The sequence below is a fragment of the Cylas formicarius genome, unplaced genomic scaffold (assembly GCF_029955315.1).
Source record: "Cylas formicarius isolate icCylForm1 unplaced genomic scaffold, icCylForm1.1 PGA_scaffold_7__23_contigs__length_41026272, whole genome shotgun sequence".
Lineage (NCBI taxonomy): Eukaryota > Metazoa > Arthropoda > Insecta > Coleoptera > Brentidae > Cylas > Cylas formicarius.
In genome coordinates, this window is record NW_026844352.1 from 27,612,859 (window position 1) to 27,629,278 (window position 16,420).

The 16,420-nt window shown below is 33.6% G+C and overlaps 3 protein-coding genes across 7 annotated transcripts; all 3 read right to left on the minus strand.

Annotated features, from left to right (window-relative positions):
* Positions 1-2,455: 2,455 nt before the first annotated feature.
* On the minus strand, positions 2,456-4,407 carry LOC132705185 (NADH dehydrogenase [ubiquinone] 1 alpha subcomplex subunit 10, mitochondrial-like). The gene is made up of 7 exons (XM_060675630.1): positions 4,086-4,407; positions 3,792-4,042; positions 3,608-3,738; positions 3,178-3,388; positions 2,895-3,059; positions 2,723-2,840; positions 2,456-2,668 (listed from the first exon to the last, which is right to left on the minus strand). The coding sequence occupies exons 1-7, from the start codon at positions 4,293-4,295 to the stop codon at positions 2,543-2,545; spliced, it is 1,212 nt and encodes a 403-aa protein (XP_060531613.1). The 5' UTR covers positions 4,296-4,407; the 3' UTR covers positions 2,456-2,542.
* Positions 4,408-4,562: 155 nt separating this feature from the next.
* LOC132705184 (putative lipid scramblase CLPTM1) lies at positions 4,563-6,924 on the minus strand. Its single transcript, XM_060675629.1, has 3 exons — positions 6,743-6,924; positions 6,205-6,686; positions 4,563-6,030 (listed from the first exon to the last, which is right to left on the minus strand). The coding sequence occupies exons 1-3, from the start codon at positions 6,833-6,835 to the stop codon at positions 4,803-4,805; spliced, it is 1,803 nt and encodes a 600-aa protein (XP_060531612.1). The 5' UTR covers positions 6,836-6,924; the 3' UTR covers positions 4,563-4,802.
* A 656-nt stretch (positions 6,925-7,580) lies between these two features.
* LOC132704611 (sarcosine dehydrogenase, mitochondrial-like) lies at positions 7,581-16,147 on the minus strand. Of its 5 annotated transcripts, none has more exons than XM_060674722.1 (15): positions 16,023-16,147; positions 15,637-15,766; positions 14,699-14,822; positions 14,436-14,648; positions 14,255-14,342; positions 12,904-13,145; positions 12,662-12,845; positions 10,549-10,814; positions 10,222-10,422; positions 9,572-9,817; positions 9,368-9,522; positions 9,022-9,269; positions 8,846-8,958; positions 8,048-8,205; positions 7,581-7,992 (listed from the first exon to the last, which is right to left on the minus strand). In XM_060674722.1, exons 1-15 carry the CDS (start codon positions 16,144-16,146, stop codon positions 7,842-7,844), a joined length of 2,643 nt encoding a protein of 880 aa, XP_060530705.1. In that variant the 5' UTR covers position 16,147; the 3' UTR covers positions 7,581-7,841. The 5 variants fall into 5 exon arrangements, 4 of the variants coding, with proteins under 4 accessions (XP_060530705.1, XP_060530706.1, XP_060530708.1 ...); XM_060674723.1 differs by having other exon boundaries at positions 15,637-15,777; positions 16,023-16,141; XR_009619296.1 differs by lacking the exons at positions 8,846-8,958; positions 9,022-9,269 and having other exon boundaries at positions 7,871-7,992.
* Positions 16,148-16,420: the final 273 nt, after the last annotated feature.

Sequence of the window (16,420 nt, forward strand, 5' to 3'; positions counted from 1 at the left end):
ACTTTTAGTGCAGTCAGTTGGGTTTTTGATTTTACTCTTGAGAAACACAAACAAAATGTCTTTTGCAGTATTTTAATTTCCGCGGATTTATATTTTAGAAATTTCAGTATTTCTATTTTGTTAATCTAGTTTTAAACGGACTTGTCACTTTCGAAAAATCGATGAAATCGAATTTTTCGAAAGTATACGCGCTTGGCCACGAAACTTATATCTCGGCAACGGGAGGTCCTAGGGGACCCCCATTAGTACATAAATGATCAGCGTCGAAAAAAATAATTATTTTGTCTGTCCGTTCTCCGTTCTCTATCGACGCTTCATAAAAACGCGAATAACTTCCGAACGACTTAACCCAGTGCGCTTAGATTTTTCTCCTTTTAAACTGTCCACGAGATACATCAGCCTGTAGGAAATGGCCGCGATCGGACAGTGACGTTGATCTTTTATTTGCGATTTTCCTCTGTTTTTCGTACATCGCTGTGAAACACGATTAGTGTCCGAAATTTGTAGCTATCGATTTCAAAATTGGCACAAATGTAGAGTTTAATTCCCTAACGGAACCTATTGAAATCGGGGGGTGGTGGGTAGGGGAGTAATTTTAAAAATTTAAAAACCGCATGTGCAGGGTCCCGAAAAAAAAATCATTTCTCAAAAACGATATGTACGATCGAAAAATTCTTAAACCAACTGACGCGCAAGATCTGGACAAAAAATCTTTACTCCTGATGTTTTTTTAAATATGTACAGGGTGCGTCGGTAATTTGCAAAAAACTGAAAATTGGGGTCTTTTTGTAATGATAATTGACCATAACTAGAAGGCGGTAATTCTGCTGTCAGTTTTTTTTACATTGCTATATAGCCCGTATGAACAGCTAAAACTTTTGTATTTAAAGTTTTCACACATTGCACAAGGTGTTCGGGATATTTCGTGCAATATTCAAAAACGTCATAAGTGCCAATTTATACAGGACGCATGCACAATTCAAATATATCGATTTTGCGAAAGTTCCATAGTGGTCTGTAGGAGCACGATAGAAAAACAATGTGTCCCTCAAGGACAAAAACCCCGAATTGGCTTCTTTTTGAAATAAAACTCTGGTCCGCGCTACACACTACGAACTTGCCCCGCCCACCTACGATTTTTGATAGGACGAAATTTTGTAATCGAAATGTTTAGTTATAGTTCGCCAATAATATACCGTTTGTACGACATAATCCGGTATTTAACTTTGGTAAACTTTTATAAAGGTCTAACCGCAGGCCGCTTGGGTTCTCTTTGTAACTCTCAATAAATAGATTCGCAATTCCATAATGATGTTAGAAAACCTACTTGGTGTTGTTTCATCGGTAAGATTCCTCGATTTTTATTATTAAAATGTTTATTGTAAATATAAATGGAGGAGTAAATTTAGCTATAAAAAAATGTTAGAATATTAATTAAAAAAAAAGTAATTCTACATCAAAATAATCACTATTGCCACTGCAAGCGTCCCCCACATTAATAATGAATTCTGGCACTAGTCAACTCCTGTAAACATTTTCTTCTTTTACACATTTTTTCCAACTAGAAGTAGATATTTTTTCAACTTCACTTCTAATTAATTCTATTGCTCCAGCACTAAATTTCGGCGAGGTGTTGTTTCTTCCTAAACTGGGTTTCAGCTGTCCCCATATCAGTTCTATCAAATTAAAATTGCTGTGATATGGTGAAATACGGTCAACTTTGAATCTCTCTCCATGGCCATTATACTTCTTGTCAAACATTCCGGTTTGAAGAACTTTCAATAACTGCTTCTTTGTATAGAAATTTTCAAAATACATATCATTTACAGACTTATAAAAAGCACACTAATATGAATAACAGTTTAATAAAGAAAATTTTCCTACTCTTAAAATACAACAGTCCGCAAGCCACAGTTCTTGTCGGCTAACATCTTAAATGCGGCTCTAGCTTGTGGTATACGTGATGAAAAGAGTGGACCCTTCCGCTTTACAACAGGCGGGTCTTAAACTCATTCCAAAGTCAAAACCGTAAAGGTTCTAAGAACGGTATATCGTTGGCGAACTATAACTAGTTCAACGAGTTTTAGCGCTATTACTATAGTGGTATCACATTTCCCACGTAGGTACATAAAATTTTATCAATTTTATGACCCAATAATTTTTCTTTTGCTCAAGTTTATATTTATTAAATTTCCAAGGAACAATGATCTGCATAACAGTGTTATTAATAGTTATTTTTGCGAAATTAATTTAACAAAAATTTGATTTATGTTAAATGTATCCAGAACAACACAAAATAAACTATGCATCAATGAAATCTGAATGAAATTAAAGTGATGATGGTCAAAAAATAAAATTGAAACCTTCCATTCAATACTAGCTTCGTATATCTGAAACTCCTGGTTGGAAATCATAAGCATGATCACATTCCAAAAATGAAACAATACTATTCGATTTAGATTTATTACAAGTATCTGGTTTTTCTTTAACAATGACAGTTGTAATAAAGAGTTTGAAAAATATAAATAACTTAAGTTTCACTTTAAAGGTAATGTAATCGCCTCTCTGTCAAAGGTAATGTGTCCCTCTGATGACGATCCATTTTGAAAAGTATGCCTGTATCTCCCAAGGCCTTATTATATCCTGGTGCATATTGTTCACCCGGCGCCTAAAAAGTGTATGCCAACAATTAAAAAATAAAAAGTGAAATCAAGATAATTACTGTGGCCAAAATCTTGTGGTATTGATCTGCATCTTCCGCGTCGACAAGCAGTTCTGGTGCACCTGTCATTGGAACACTGGTAGAATAAGCCATTAAATTATATTTTTTATCTGCATACCTATAAAATTCAGTAACATACACCTCCATACATTTAAATGCAGAAGTAACTTACAAGTGCCGAAGGCAAGCATAATCTTCTTCTAATTTGAGATACCAATCTTTCATGTGAGGATCCTGGTAATCATACTTATCAAAATCTATTTGCTCAATATCTTCTAAAACAATTTCCAGGTCTCCCTCAACACTCCAATCATAAATTAAAAGCTCAGCATGTTCCCTAAAAAAAGTTCAGTTATTACACTAAAACTAATTTTTACTGCAATGATGTAAGTAAGTAAATGTAAGTAAATTTCTTAGTCCACAATTAACATTTTTCTTGTAAAAATATATATTACCCCATTCGCCTTAAATAACTCTGCTTATAGTTATATTCCATGACTTCCAAATATTTCTCATTTAAAACTTGAGAATTTTTTTCCCAACCAACTGCACGTTTTTTAATATTATCCAAAACATTTGGTACAGGAACATCCAGGTAAATCACTAGATGAGGTCTCAGCAATTCACCGATGCAATTGTCTCTGACTTCATAATATTTTTTTCTTGCTGAAAAATGAAGGCAATGATCATTTTGGACTTTATTTTGGTGCAAAAGAGAATTGCGCCAGTTGGTGAATGCATTGAACTCTCTGACATTTCACCAATCAACTTATTGACTTCTTCAGAACTTAAATGAAACTGGCGAAACGTCAGCAAGTATATAGTAATTGATCAAGTGATGCCGGAGAAATCCAGAACTTTTTTGAAAAATTAAACGAGACTTACCTGCTTTGGAGATGTACCCTTGGCTAAACATGCTCTCAGCAAAGACAAAGTCAGAGTAAACACAGCGATCTAAAACAACACCCTGTCCAGTGCTTAAAATATGTGCTAAGGCATCTATATACTGGGAGTATCTAGAATAAAAATTTAATAAAGGCAAATAGTTAGCAACAGTTTATACAAATACTTTGCTCTAAACTGCTCGATCTGCATTCTGGCAACAAGTTTGTGTCTTGGATTTTTCAAAAAATCCATAACATCGAACGTTCTACAGTCTTCAGGCAACATAGGATCTAATTTCCTCAAGTCATACCCGTAACTGTTAATGTAAAACATATCCAAATTTGCTTCAGGTAAATATAACATATTAAACGTGTTGGCGATTTGTTTCGCTACTTTTGTTTTACCCGCTGCGACAGGTCCTTCCACTACTACAAGCTATCAAAACTGTTTTACGAGAAACTTCGAGGTAAATTATTACCTTAGAATTTTCGTCCAATCTAGCAGAGGTTTTATCGAAAAAGAAATTCAACATTGTAAATTTCTTCTCATTATAGGGCCAGGGTTTCGGTTTCGGAGGCAGTTGATCTAATTTTGAAGTAATGGTGCGAACTCCATGTTTTAAGTGTAAAATCTTAATACTTTTACAACCTCCAAGTTTATTTAAACTTATACGAGCAAGACTACCCATCACCAATGAAGTATAAACCCAAAAACTTTTTGAATTTTTAAATTAATATTAATTTTTACATAACACGAGAGTGTCAAAGATCGCAAATATGGATGAAAAAAATACTTCATCTTTTTCTTCCATAGACCAAATGCACGAGGATAATTGGACCAAACTCAGATTAAATTTAGGAACAATCGCAGAAAAAGAAAACTGTTATATCGATTAAAGCCAGCCCAAATTAAAGTAAAGAACCCTTATTTAAATTAAAAATGCGACAAAGTATAAACGCAGTTTTATTAATATAATCAGTACAAACTCGCACAAATATTAAAATAAGGTACATTTCGGATCTAACCTCACAAACTGCGTTTAATTATGATTTTTTACAACAAATATTCCCTACAACTTAATTTTATTTACGCCTCTCGTTTGATTTTGGCATATATATAACATGCATATATGTCGGTATCACAAATAATACGTTTTCAAAGGAAGGCAATATCAATATAAAATAAATAATAAAGCTCATTGCTCCTTTTTGGTTTCCTTTGGTACAACTTGACGATCACTTCCAGTAGATTGTTGTTCCTCTTGATCAGCTGAGTAGCCAAACTCATTTTTTCTGCTTTTATCTACAGGATAAATCCAACGCTGATAGAGAAACACCAGAAACACTATGTCATCTCGGAAACAACCTATTCTGTACATTGTAGGCATTTTTATAACAAACGCGAACATATCGTCGATAAAAGTATTAAGAAATTTGTAAGTTAACATTCTCCATGGCAAATGTGCAACCGATTTTAGTTTGTAGTTGATAAACAATTGAGGCGTCATCATTATAAATCCAAAAGTTAGCAGGTAACCATAAAGCAAATCCAAAACAAATGAATACCATCCTTTGTGCTCAAGGTATAGTAGGGCATAGACACTATAGCCTGCCAGTAAAGGAAAACATAGCCAAGACAGGTACTTGAAAGCTAATTCATCATATTGTTTAGTACTCGATTCAACATAAGAACCTTTATCATGGAATGTGATTCTTCCATTTTCAAATTTTATGTCTACCACTTTCCATATTTTCCACAATTCTATGCAAAGACCAACAAAACAGGATATCCTTATAAGCATGTTGGTCTCATTATCCAAAACATAGAGTAACACAATGAGACTTTGGAAAACACTGAAAAATACTGATCTAACAGACAACCCTTCAAGAGAGTTTCTGTTATTCCAAAACTGGATATCATTTTTAAAAGCCAATAGTTCAAAGACTGAATGAAATAAAGAAACAACCAAAGTAATTCCGAGTAGGTAAGGATTTGTATCCATAAGAGTTTCCTTTATAGTGTCTTGTTCTTCGTCAGTCTGCTGAGGTTCAGCCTCTCCCCAAATATTAAACATGGTATTCCGCATGGCTTGAGCTGCATATAGTTGCCATTTAAGCAAACTCAATGGTTGATAAGTCAACCTCAACCTCAGAGTATCATTAAGTGGTTTGTAGTCGCGTGCCATATTCCAGAAATCATTTGGGTACAAAATTGGTTTATAATAAGCAAAGTCATCAGTAAATTTTATATACTGATCCAAAGGTGCAGGCACTTGACCATAATTCCATAGAGATTGATCGCAAACTAGATTAATGGTGAAATTTGAATGAAAATGGGATACAATCTTGTCACTATCAATTTCTGCATTTTCTGTCTCACCTGTGAGGAGGTTCTTTGTTTTGCTTGATTTGATCTTTTTAAATCTGAAACAAAAACGTCATTACAAAAAATTAAAGTTAATAACACTATGTTATGCTTAAAATAAGGTGACATTTAATTATTTGCATAACGACTTTAATGTAGGTATTTACCTAATGATAAATTATGTTTACTTTTCATAAAAGACAAAGATGTTTGTAATGAAATGTAATAATTACCTGTTAAGCTGTTTCACAGCGCCGCTCATTTCATTGTAGTTGTAATTTTTAGCTTTTGGATCTGGACTTAAACCCCTTTTAGTAACAAATGCATGCAAATAAAGAGATCCATTGTTCCTCAAAGTGTCAGTAATTAGGACGTCTTTTTCAATTTCAAAAATTCCATCCTTATTTGCACCCCCAGTCCAGTCACTATATACAATATCTTTGTACCAAAACAAGTTATGGTGTGAATAGTTACTTAATCTTTCAGATTCAGATAGAAAAATGTGTAAACTTAATGGCATACCATCTCTAAAAATGTTTTTTGCCTGCGTTACTGGTGCAGGACTGTCAGTTAAGTTTGTGACAGGTGGTTTGGGGGCCCTAAAGAAAGAAGTAATAAAATAAATAATAACCATTCTTATGACAAGGGATTTGGCCACTGTTAAAAATGATTCGAGCCTGGAAGGTTGTCTCTGTTGTTGTATGGTACCATTTTGCTGAAAAAAGAAATTTCTATCATCAAAACGTGGCTGATGTTATTGATATTGCTTACGTTTTCCCCGCTAACTGATTGATTAGTTTCATCTTGCGCGATTGGAACTTGATTATGAACCACGGGTGCATTTTCTCTAGCAGTTTCACTCATGGTTTGGTACTTTTTAATAAATAATGTTAATCAAGTTGTCATGTGACAGCAACTTTTGTCTTAAGCTTTTTGCACCACACCACAGAAACGAATTAAATTTCTTGCTTTGACAGAGGAAAATAAAAAGTCATTTGCATGTCTGCTTCTTTACCTACCAGATACAGGTTAGTCCATGGAATCGAGGATGGCTCGGTTGGCAAGGTGTTTCTGCCCTGCCAACTCGACCACAGTAGGTTGTGGGTTCGATTCCCACCATGATTCTTGGTTGTTGTGAAAAATGTTATCGGTAAAATTTTCCTCGGCAGACGCCGGAAAAGTCGGTGGATATCCAATAAGTTGATGACCGCATGTACAATATAAGTTGGACGTTGTGGATTTCAAAATAAGTGTTTTTAAATCAGCGATTGACGTCAGTAATAGACGAATGATCCGAACAGTTGGCCCAACTTGATGTGAAACGTAACAGAAGAAGAAGAAAAGCTGTCCAGTTTATTCTTGAAAAGGGAAAAATTTTACTACCCAGTAATCTTGAATAGAAAAGAAACAGTGATTTTGTGAAATCTGAAAGGAATTCATCAATCTCCTTCAGAGCATTGATAATATTGTGCCACTATGGAAGTTGGTTAAGGTTCTCCATTATCATTGCAGTTTTTGGTTATTAATTTCTTTTATTAAATTAGTAGTAAAAACATTGGTAATATACACAAGACGTAAAATTTCTATCATTCATGAGAATGAACTTCGGAGTAACAATTTCTTTTTTTTTAATAGACCTTTATCAAAGATACTGATGCGTTTTAACATTTTAAAGGAACACACTAACTTTTGACTATTTGCCTACAACATTTCTATTCCCAAGATTGCAGAATAGTGACCTTGGTAGAATGGTTGATTGTGTAAAAAGTCTTACATATTGGTAAAAGCTCGAATTTATATTACAGAGATTAATAATATACTTATGGGTTGTACATTACAGATTTACTATAAAATAAATGTGCAGATGCAGTCAACAAAGACACAAATCAGGAAACGTTTCCGGGAGTATTGGGCTACCTAGATAAATAGCAGGATATTTTTTATTTCTGACTTCAATTTGATACCTCCCTGTTCGTAAAAAGTGGCTGTCTACGACAGAATCATATGAGTGGCAGACATATCTGGAAATACAAACCATTGCGAATGGGATGATAAGAACAAAAGTCATGAACTTGCCCAATTCCTACAGAACAATCCATAGAAAAGCTATAACCTCCCCTGCGTAAATAGCCAACAATTTCGTTATCTCTCCATATTGTTTCCAACCCGTAGAGGGCTATGGGATGTTCTAAAGCGAAAAAGCTTCGCCTCTTCTTTGGTCCGATTTCCTCAATCTTCAAAAGAGAAAATCACTGTTCAATTTGTCCCTCAGTATCAGATTTTATTATTTTATTTTTAATATTACAATAACATTATGATGGTAAAACTGTAATATCCCGTATCTGAAAGAAAACGAATTCTAGAAGAGATAAAAAATTTTTATCATTGACAAAAAAGTTAAGGCTCTGAATCAACGATTCAGCCATGTAAAATGGGCTGCCACCATTTCACCAAATAAAAAAGTAAACGGGGTATTGCAGTTAGGGTATCGATTAATATTTTATCCAAGAAGTTCCCTAACAAGTTAGCGTTTCTTGAACTTGTTCGATTTAAAATCAAATCAACATTTCCTCTGACTATTACAGGATTACATTACATAGGACCCGATATATATGCATAGGGTGAGATTTAACTAGCAACCCGTGATATCCATCCCAGGTACAGCAGAGAACACCATACATACTTTTGCAAATACTTATTTACGTAATTAACACCATTGTTTATATTTTGTCTGTAGGCAAGAATAGCATAAATATCTAACCAATCCTGTTCGCGACTTTTTTGAATCTGTTTCGATCTGTTAGTTTTTTCAAAAATAAAAAAAATTAAAATTTGGTGGACTAAACTTATAATAATCATAAATGACCTGCTAACTTTTTTCAATGCAAATTTTCCTTGATATTGACCAGAGCAGCGGCACAAGTGGGACAACCCTGCCTCTAATGGATTGTCGTCCACTCTGACATCTTCATTCAAAACGTGGGCTTCTAACAAAAATAACGAGTTTGAGCGTACCTTAGCAGTATTATTTCTGAACCCATATCAATTACCTTTCTCTAAACTTAACGATTCCAACGCTCTGAATCCGGCATATGTAATTTTAAAATTTAACTTTTTTCCTGCGTCTAAGATTGAATTAAGTACTGACATGCAGTGACTAACAGGAATGTGAATCTGCCATCCGAGTTCACCTACATCGTTCGTATTGATTATCATACACTCATGAGCGTTAATCTTAAGAATTTCATAACTTAACTTTGATATTGGCGTTTCTATCAGAGGCATAAGAAGTTGATGGCTGAAAACTAATTTACCTAAGTCGCAACACAACATCATACTTATCGTAGGTACATGTTTAAACAATTCATTATAAAAAATTTAGCTGATTGTTCTTACCTGTTTGGACCTTTCAGAGACAAGATTCCGAATTTGTCGCTAACTTCAATCAATTCGCAGTCGAAATTTTGGGCGTTTAATTCTTTTCTGATGTGGCATTTGATCTGGTAACCCGATCCACTGTCCGCTACCACATAATAGCGTTTTCCCTGCAACTAAACGAATATTTTTATAAACTTGTTTTTAAGGGTCGTTGTTGTCTACATTCGGTTGAGCTCCAATAAAAATATCCTCGTCACAGTCTTCTAGGGCAACAACGGTCACATCGGCCACAATCCCTGCCCTTGAGTTTAGTCCTATCGTTTTAGTGATTTTACCAGGCTTTATATTTGAAGTGAATAACCATTGAACAGCTTCTTCAGCATCTGGACCTATTAGAGACATCTTGGTGTAAGAGGATAGGTTAAATAATGCTATGCTGGTTTTGCAGGCTAGTGCTTCTGCTTTTATCTGGAAGTTGCAATAATAAAATGAACAATTGAAAAAAAAAATGAATTCAATTTCAAAGATTTAGAGTAAAGTACACCTTTTCCATTAGAATGAGGTCTTAGTCCCCTATAATTTCACTAGCATGCTAGTTTTTCCCGTTCGTGTATTTTGTTTTTATGGCACTTTTAACTCTTAAGCTTGGTAATTTTGTGTTAATTTCCAATAATATTGAAAAGTTTTTAACCTGGCTCTAAGAATTATAAAGCAAATGTTGGAGATCCATCCCGTAAATTTATTTTCAAATTAAATCCGATTTTGAAGAGTAGAAAAACTACAACTATCATATCCAGTCGAAATAGCGGATAACGATTTTCAAGAAAGTAGACGCTTGACATCACAAATATTTTTAAAATATCATATCTTACCAAATTGTGATGGTCCGAAAAGTCAAATGTTAAATCTTTTCGTACTTCTTTCTCAAATCTTTGGTCAGAGTTTCTTCGATGGTTGTAACAACCGTACCAATCATACTTAATTGCAGGAGCCGTTGTACCATTTGTTAGAAAATAAGCAGGTCTTTCCCATCCAAATACTTGTTCCATTATTGCCCCATTAGCAACCAAATGCTGAAAAAAAAAAACGAAAACTTTGGTCGCGTACTTACAAAACACACTGTAGAATAATTTATTCCTCTACATAAATAACGAATAACGTGACTTATCATTTCCTCGTTCCAAGTATGGGCAAAATACCTGATGGAAAGCATCAGTTTTAAAATTACGACCAGCTAGCTTTTGTTCGTGTGGATATACGATGCTGTAATTTTTCGCGTAACTTTCATGACTAGTCTCGGCAATCCAACGCTTGTTCTTTCTTTGTTCAGGTGAAAATCTTTTAACATCGTACGAATGCATGTCAATATTCGGAGATCCAGTTTTAATCCAAACTGCAAGTTGCTCGGACACTCCGCCGCTAAACATCATTCCTCCGGAATTGTACCCGACGTTGTGAAATAGTCCTGTGGTATAATTAAGAAATAAAAATAAATAAGAACTAAAAGTTCAAATTTTCACGAAATTATATATTTTGACATGACAATTGTTTCGACAACACCGTGTCTTAATCAAATGTAATATTTACAAACTGCATGGTACTATATATACCGAAAAATGACCATTAATTAATGTGAGAATTTAAGTTCAATGAAGAAGAGGTATTTAAATCTAATTGATCGTTAAGCAATACATTTGAATGTCTCATTTTGTTAATCTCCATTGTTTAAAATAAATTTAATTTTCTACTTTTTGTGGCTGTATGCAAAATATCAAAAATGTGTTTTTCTATGATTAAGTGTGTAGCATAATTAGAATCCAGACTATTGTTTCTTCAAGACACGTTAATGCGTGTCTTGAAGGATCTACCTGTTTATCCAATATAAAAATTAGGACAAGATCCGCATTTCAACCTGTAGACACCTGATTTTTGAGATTTTGGTTATTGTTTTTCAAATAATTTCCTATTGTGTTGTTAGTTTACTGTTGTCTGGATTTGTTTTTTATTTATAATTTTATCTATAATGGACGGATTGTAGCCGTTGTTCAGTGCAATTTGTTTAATGATATTAAGTTCTTTGTTGTAATTTTCTGTTGAGAGTGACGTATTAAGAAGTCTGTGTATAAAAGAGTTAAATGCAGCCATTTTGTGTGTATAATAGTGATTTGAGCTGTTATGTATGACTGTGTCCGTGTGTGAAGGGTTTATATTGAAAAATCTAATTTGTGTTGCGCTTTCGTAATAGTTAAATGTAAAAAATTTCAATCTCAATTTAAAAAAGAATTCAATTGTCTGTCCGTTCCAACAAAGCAAGAAGAGACATCATCCACGTATCTATACTACCATAAAAAAACTTTTACTTAAAGGATGTTCTAGAATGATATTTTCCAAATTATCCATAAAAATCTCGGCTAACAAAGGACTAAGTGGGTTTCCCATAATCAAACCTTCTTTAGAAATGTAAATCTGTCCATTAAATAAAAAATAATTTTGGTCTAAAGATACTCTTAAGCAATCTAATAAATCTTGTTTCACCAATGGGTTAACCTGTTTCCGAGTTAGGGTGAAATCTACCAAATCTATCACATCCATAGGTGGAATACTGGGAAATAAGTTTTGTACATCAAAAGACAATAGTATTGAGTTAGAAGGGATTTTGATATCTTTAATTTTGTTGATTAATTCAAAGGAATTTTTTATTGCAAATTTTGGTTTAAAATCTGTGTGGAACTTTAAAATATTTACTAATTTTGTTGAGAGTTTAACTGCTAGAGCTATTACATAAGACACGACTGGTCTAATGGGCATATCTAGTTATTCCTATATTCGACGGTAATAATAAAATACATGCTGCTTGTATTTAAGAAAGAAGAGTGATAATAATTCAAATTTTTGCAGCACCCTGCACGTATTGTCATTATACAATAATATAATTGTTCTTTATTTATTGTTTAATGTATGAAAAAGAGAAATCAAAAAATACCCTGCCTGAAAATAAATCAGCAGCGTACTATTTTATAGAGAACAAAATATACCACCAATACCTAGGACGACGTCGGTGTAAATTCATGTGCTCAATTAATTTTTTTTCTATCACTTTTCTTAAAATATTTGATATCTTTATGATTATCTTTTTAACGAGGCGCCTAAGACAAAAATTTAAAATTTTGTTCGGAATCAATCACCCAAAGGTCAATGAAGTTTCTGAGTCGAACGAAATAAAAATTTCTCTTAATTGGTTTTATCAGATAATTTCTCTATATTTCTTATACAATTGCATTACTACCCGATAAATTTCCATTATTAACTCACCAATAACATTAGGATCTTCCCCTACAACAGGCTTGTGATCCGGCGTAAAGCTTTCTGGGCCGCAAATGTCAGCTTTTATCCCCGTTCGCTCTAAAACGGGGCAAATCTTAACGGCATTTTGATAATGTACCTCAAACAAGCTTCTATCCAATTCGTACAATTTAAAGTTGAAATCTTCTGGAGCCTATACAAAATAAAATTGTTCGATTTTATTGAAGTTTAATCTGGAACAAATAAGGGACCTCATCCAGTATTTCGGGATTCATTTCGTAGCCGCCGAGGGTCATCCCGAATCCTTGAGGCTTAAAGCACACACTTCCGTCGTGACACCTCACTGGCGGTGCCCCTTTAAAACCTGGGATATCGTTGGTGACTACGTAGCTGTGTTTCATTGGCTGAATTGGTATCGCCGTTCCAGCTAGTCTAGCGATTTTATCACCCCATACACCCGCAGCATTTACGATTATATTGGAATTTATGAACCCTGCAATGCAGCATTATAACATCAACTAATTATAGTTTAATTTCCAACTTTGTAAGAAACATGGAAAGTATAGGAGTAGCTAGTGCTGGATTAATAGTAATTTATAAGATGCTAAAGAAAAAGAGGCGACAACGTCGTACGAGATGGTCTTCATAATTATATCTTCCAAGAAGTTGAGATTGGAGCCTTAACAGCAATTTTTTATTGCACGACATCCGAAGCGACGGCGATAGCAGGCGATTTAAAAATTTCACAAGAATGTTGGAGAGTGATTTTTAATTTCTTCTACAGCTCATAAACTTTCCATAAAATAGCACTTTTTTCAAATTATATGATTAATTGTAAAATCCGTTCGGTCGTGTTATACGCTACTAAAAATCCTTTTGCTCAGATGTGTACGCGGCTTTAGCAAGACACAAAATAGTATTGCTACAAATCGGTTTGTGAAGATTACACTTAGTACATATCCTGACATTCAGCACAGATTACAAAACTCTTATCCCGATTAGTTTACTGATCAATTCAATTTTAATGTCGGGCTAGTTAGTTAATACGTTAAATTTTAATGACCATTGAACAGAATGTCTGAGAAAATGCTTGAAAGCACTTTGTTTTTTACTTAACTGCACAACATTTCGGAGACACTGTCACTGTCCTTTATTCAGTGAAAACTAAACTAATTCTGAAGAGTATTCGCCGATATACTAATTTTATCTGTCCGTTCGTGACTGAATAAGATGCAGTCAACCCTGAAGTGCAAGGGGCAGCTAGTATTAGTGGGCTTTATTAATGGGTGCCAAATCAAGGATGTTTGCCACGAAATAGGCTTTGCTACCTAGATCTTAACGAATGTTTCGCCCGTCCGTGTATATTTTATGTGTTTTTTGAATCGTACATTTAGAGGACGTTTGGTCAAATATGAACATTTATTGGAACAAAACTTTAATTGCAAAAAACATGACTGCCATTTTAAAGAATTTTGAGCACATTACATCAAAAAGAACACAATTTATTTACAGATGTTATATTGGAGTTAGTTATTGGATCTATTATAATAACACCACAAATGTTAAAAAATGAAAAACGTTGTTCCAAAATCAAAAATTTACCTTTATCCGTTTCTATACCCACCACCTTTTTAATACCATGCGTCGACTGGGCGGTTAAAATATTTTTTACTGTTACATCTTCAAAGATCTGTTTTAAAAATAAAAAAAAACATTTACAAAGATTGCTTTTTTTTTAATCAGCAATAAAATTTGAACGAATTATTTATCTCAAACTGCTCACCAAACCACCGTAGCGTCGACCACCTTTCGCTAATGCATTGCAATACATGGTAGGGTCGATATATCCGTCGGGTGTGGTATACAGAGCTCCATAGAACGCACTGGGTTCTAAAACGGGACACAATTCTAGAGTTTCTTTGGGCGTCAGCAATTTGCTATGGTTTTTGAAGAAATGGCCTATAGTGTGAAGACGTTTGTATTCTTCAAATCGTTCCTAATAACACAAAAATTTACTCGTAGCACTTGCTTTTAAATAACACTTACCCTTGTTCTTGCGATAAATATACCTCCACTATGTATAAAACCGGGATCGACACCACTGTCTTCCTCCAATTTGTTTATGGTTTCGAGAGTATTTCGCAACATTAAAATATCCGTGTCTGAGGGCCTGAGAAGCATTTAATTAATAATACATAGGGTGTTCGTCAATCAAACTACGCCTGTCGCCACATTTCAACAAAAAAATAAAATTTGCTTTATAGACTACAAGTATCAGTTATGTGTTCCTATGATACAGGGCAGAATTTAAGAATTTATTAAATATTTTAGTATTTCCTGCTCCGGAATCAACTAAAAAAATATGGAATGTACATTTGGCAACAGACATAAAAATGTTTGAAAATTATATAATTTTGTTAACATTCAATTTACCCAACTGTATTGTATATAGTTTATTTGTACTTACAATTATTTGTATAAAGTGCTGCATACTTTGCATACTTTTTGTACGACCAATACTTTTTGGGGTGATTATTGCAAAAACAGAATGAATAACATTTATCAGTAGCTGAAACGTCCGAAATGATTGACAAAGTTAACGTATTAAAGTGGCACTTTGTGCACACTTCATCGGTGCATAATTAGGTATTTTAGAGTAGGGAATAGAAAAATGTCATCAGCTTATACCCCGCTAATTTAGATTTCGTTATGCGCTATTCTGGGAAATTAAATAATAAGGAATTATGGTGTCGTAATGTAGGTTTCTTTTAATATTTTTTTTATTTTAGTTTAATTTATTTAAAAATTAGAAAAGAATAAAAAACATTTATTCCTAACAAGATTTTTCTTTTTTTTCTCTCACAGGCCCCGTCTTATCTTACTAATATCTTCTTTATTACCTGTTAAATGCTTTTACACCTTTAATCTGTTTTGTAATATCAACTTTAACTTAATTCATTTACTTTTTGCTATCGTTGTTATACCTGAGACTCCATATTAAACCATTCGTATGCCACGTAGTACCGCTTGTTAGCTTGTTTTTCTCCAGTAGTATTGTTTTTAGTCCTTTCTTGGATAATTGATAAAATGTAGAACAACCCGCCACGCCTCCGCCTAAATAAAAACTACGATTTTATTACTTTTATAGGATAACTTATTTTTATACTATAAATAGAAAATCTTCTGAAAATCGTTGAATATTTATATCATAGCTTATGACAGTTTATTTATTTACTTCGTAATTTGTAAAATTTGTTTTGTATTTATATTATATACTTATCAATGTAACATCTGATTTTCGAGAATTAAATAAATACATGTGAAATGTAAACAATTTTCATCATTGAAACTTTAAATGAAATTAGCTTACCGATAATAGTCACATCCACGCTTTCCGGAAGATATCGGTTGGTGCTGTAATATTTGCGAAATATATTTTTTTCTTTATTCCTGAGAACTTTTCGAAAATGCAAATACCGTAGAGCGTGCGGCATGTTTTAGGAATGATACGAAAATTTTTGATATAAATACGTTCCACCGTTTTATTCGTTTCACAGCTACGGTATAAATAGAAATTTTATACGATGAAGGCATTAGAAACAATGTCTTGACTTAAAAATAGTGAAACCCAACTTTTGAGAATTATTGTTGAAATATTCTCAAATTTCTGAATATTATTGTGTTGTGAGGACATCAAAATACTATTTTAACCTTGGTGTTACAATAAAAAAAGTAACCAACCAAGAAAAATCTAATTATATAGCATAA

What these genes read in the sequence shown, in the direction of transcription:
- LOC132705185 (XM_060675630.1), bottom strand. Translation starts at nt 4,295, where the DNA reads ATGGGTAGTCTTGCTCGTATAAGTTTAAATAAACTTGGAGGTTGTAAA. An exon ending in GATTGGACGAAAATTCTAAG is followed by an intron (nt 4,043 to 4,085) that starts GTAATAATTTAC and finishes CAGTTTTGATAG; the next exon opens with CTTGTAGTAGTGGAAGGACC. An exon ending in ACCACAAGATTTTGGCCACA is followed by an intron (nt 2,669 to 2,722) that starts GTAATTATCTTG and finishes TACACTTTTTAG; the next exon opens with GCGCCGGGTGAACAATATGC.
- LOC132705184 (XM_060675629.1), bottom strand. Translation starts at nt 6,835, where the DNA reads ATGAGTGAAACTGCTAGAGAAAATGCACCCGTGGTTCATAATCAAGTT. An exon ending in AATCAGTTAGCGGGGAAAAC is followed by an intron (nt 6,687 to 6,742) that starts GTAAGCAATATC and finishes TTCTTTTTTCAG; the next exon opens with CAAAATGGTACCATACAACA. An exon ending in GCTGTGAAACAGCTTAACAG is followed by an intron (nt 6,031 to 6,204) that starts GTAATTATTACA and finishes TTTTTGTTTCAG; the next exon opens with ATTTAAAAAGATCAAATCAA.
- LOC132704611 (XM_060674722.1), bottom strand. Translation starts at nt 16,146, where the DNA reads ATGCCGCACGCTCTACGGTATTTGCATTTTCGAAAAGTTCTCAGGAAT. An exon ending in GGTTTAATATGGAGTCTCAG is followed by an intron (nt 14,823 to 15,636) that starts GTATAACAACGA and finishes AATGCTTCTCAG; the next exon opens with GCCCTCAGACACGGATATTT. An exon ending in GGGTATAGAAACGGATAAAG is followed by an intron (nt 13,146 to 14,254) that starts GTAAATTTTTGA and finishes GCTGCATTGCAG; the next exon opens with GGTTCATAAATTCCAATATA.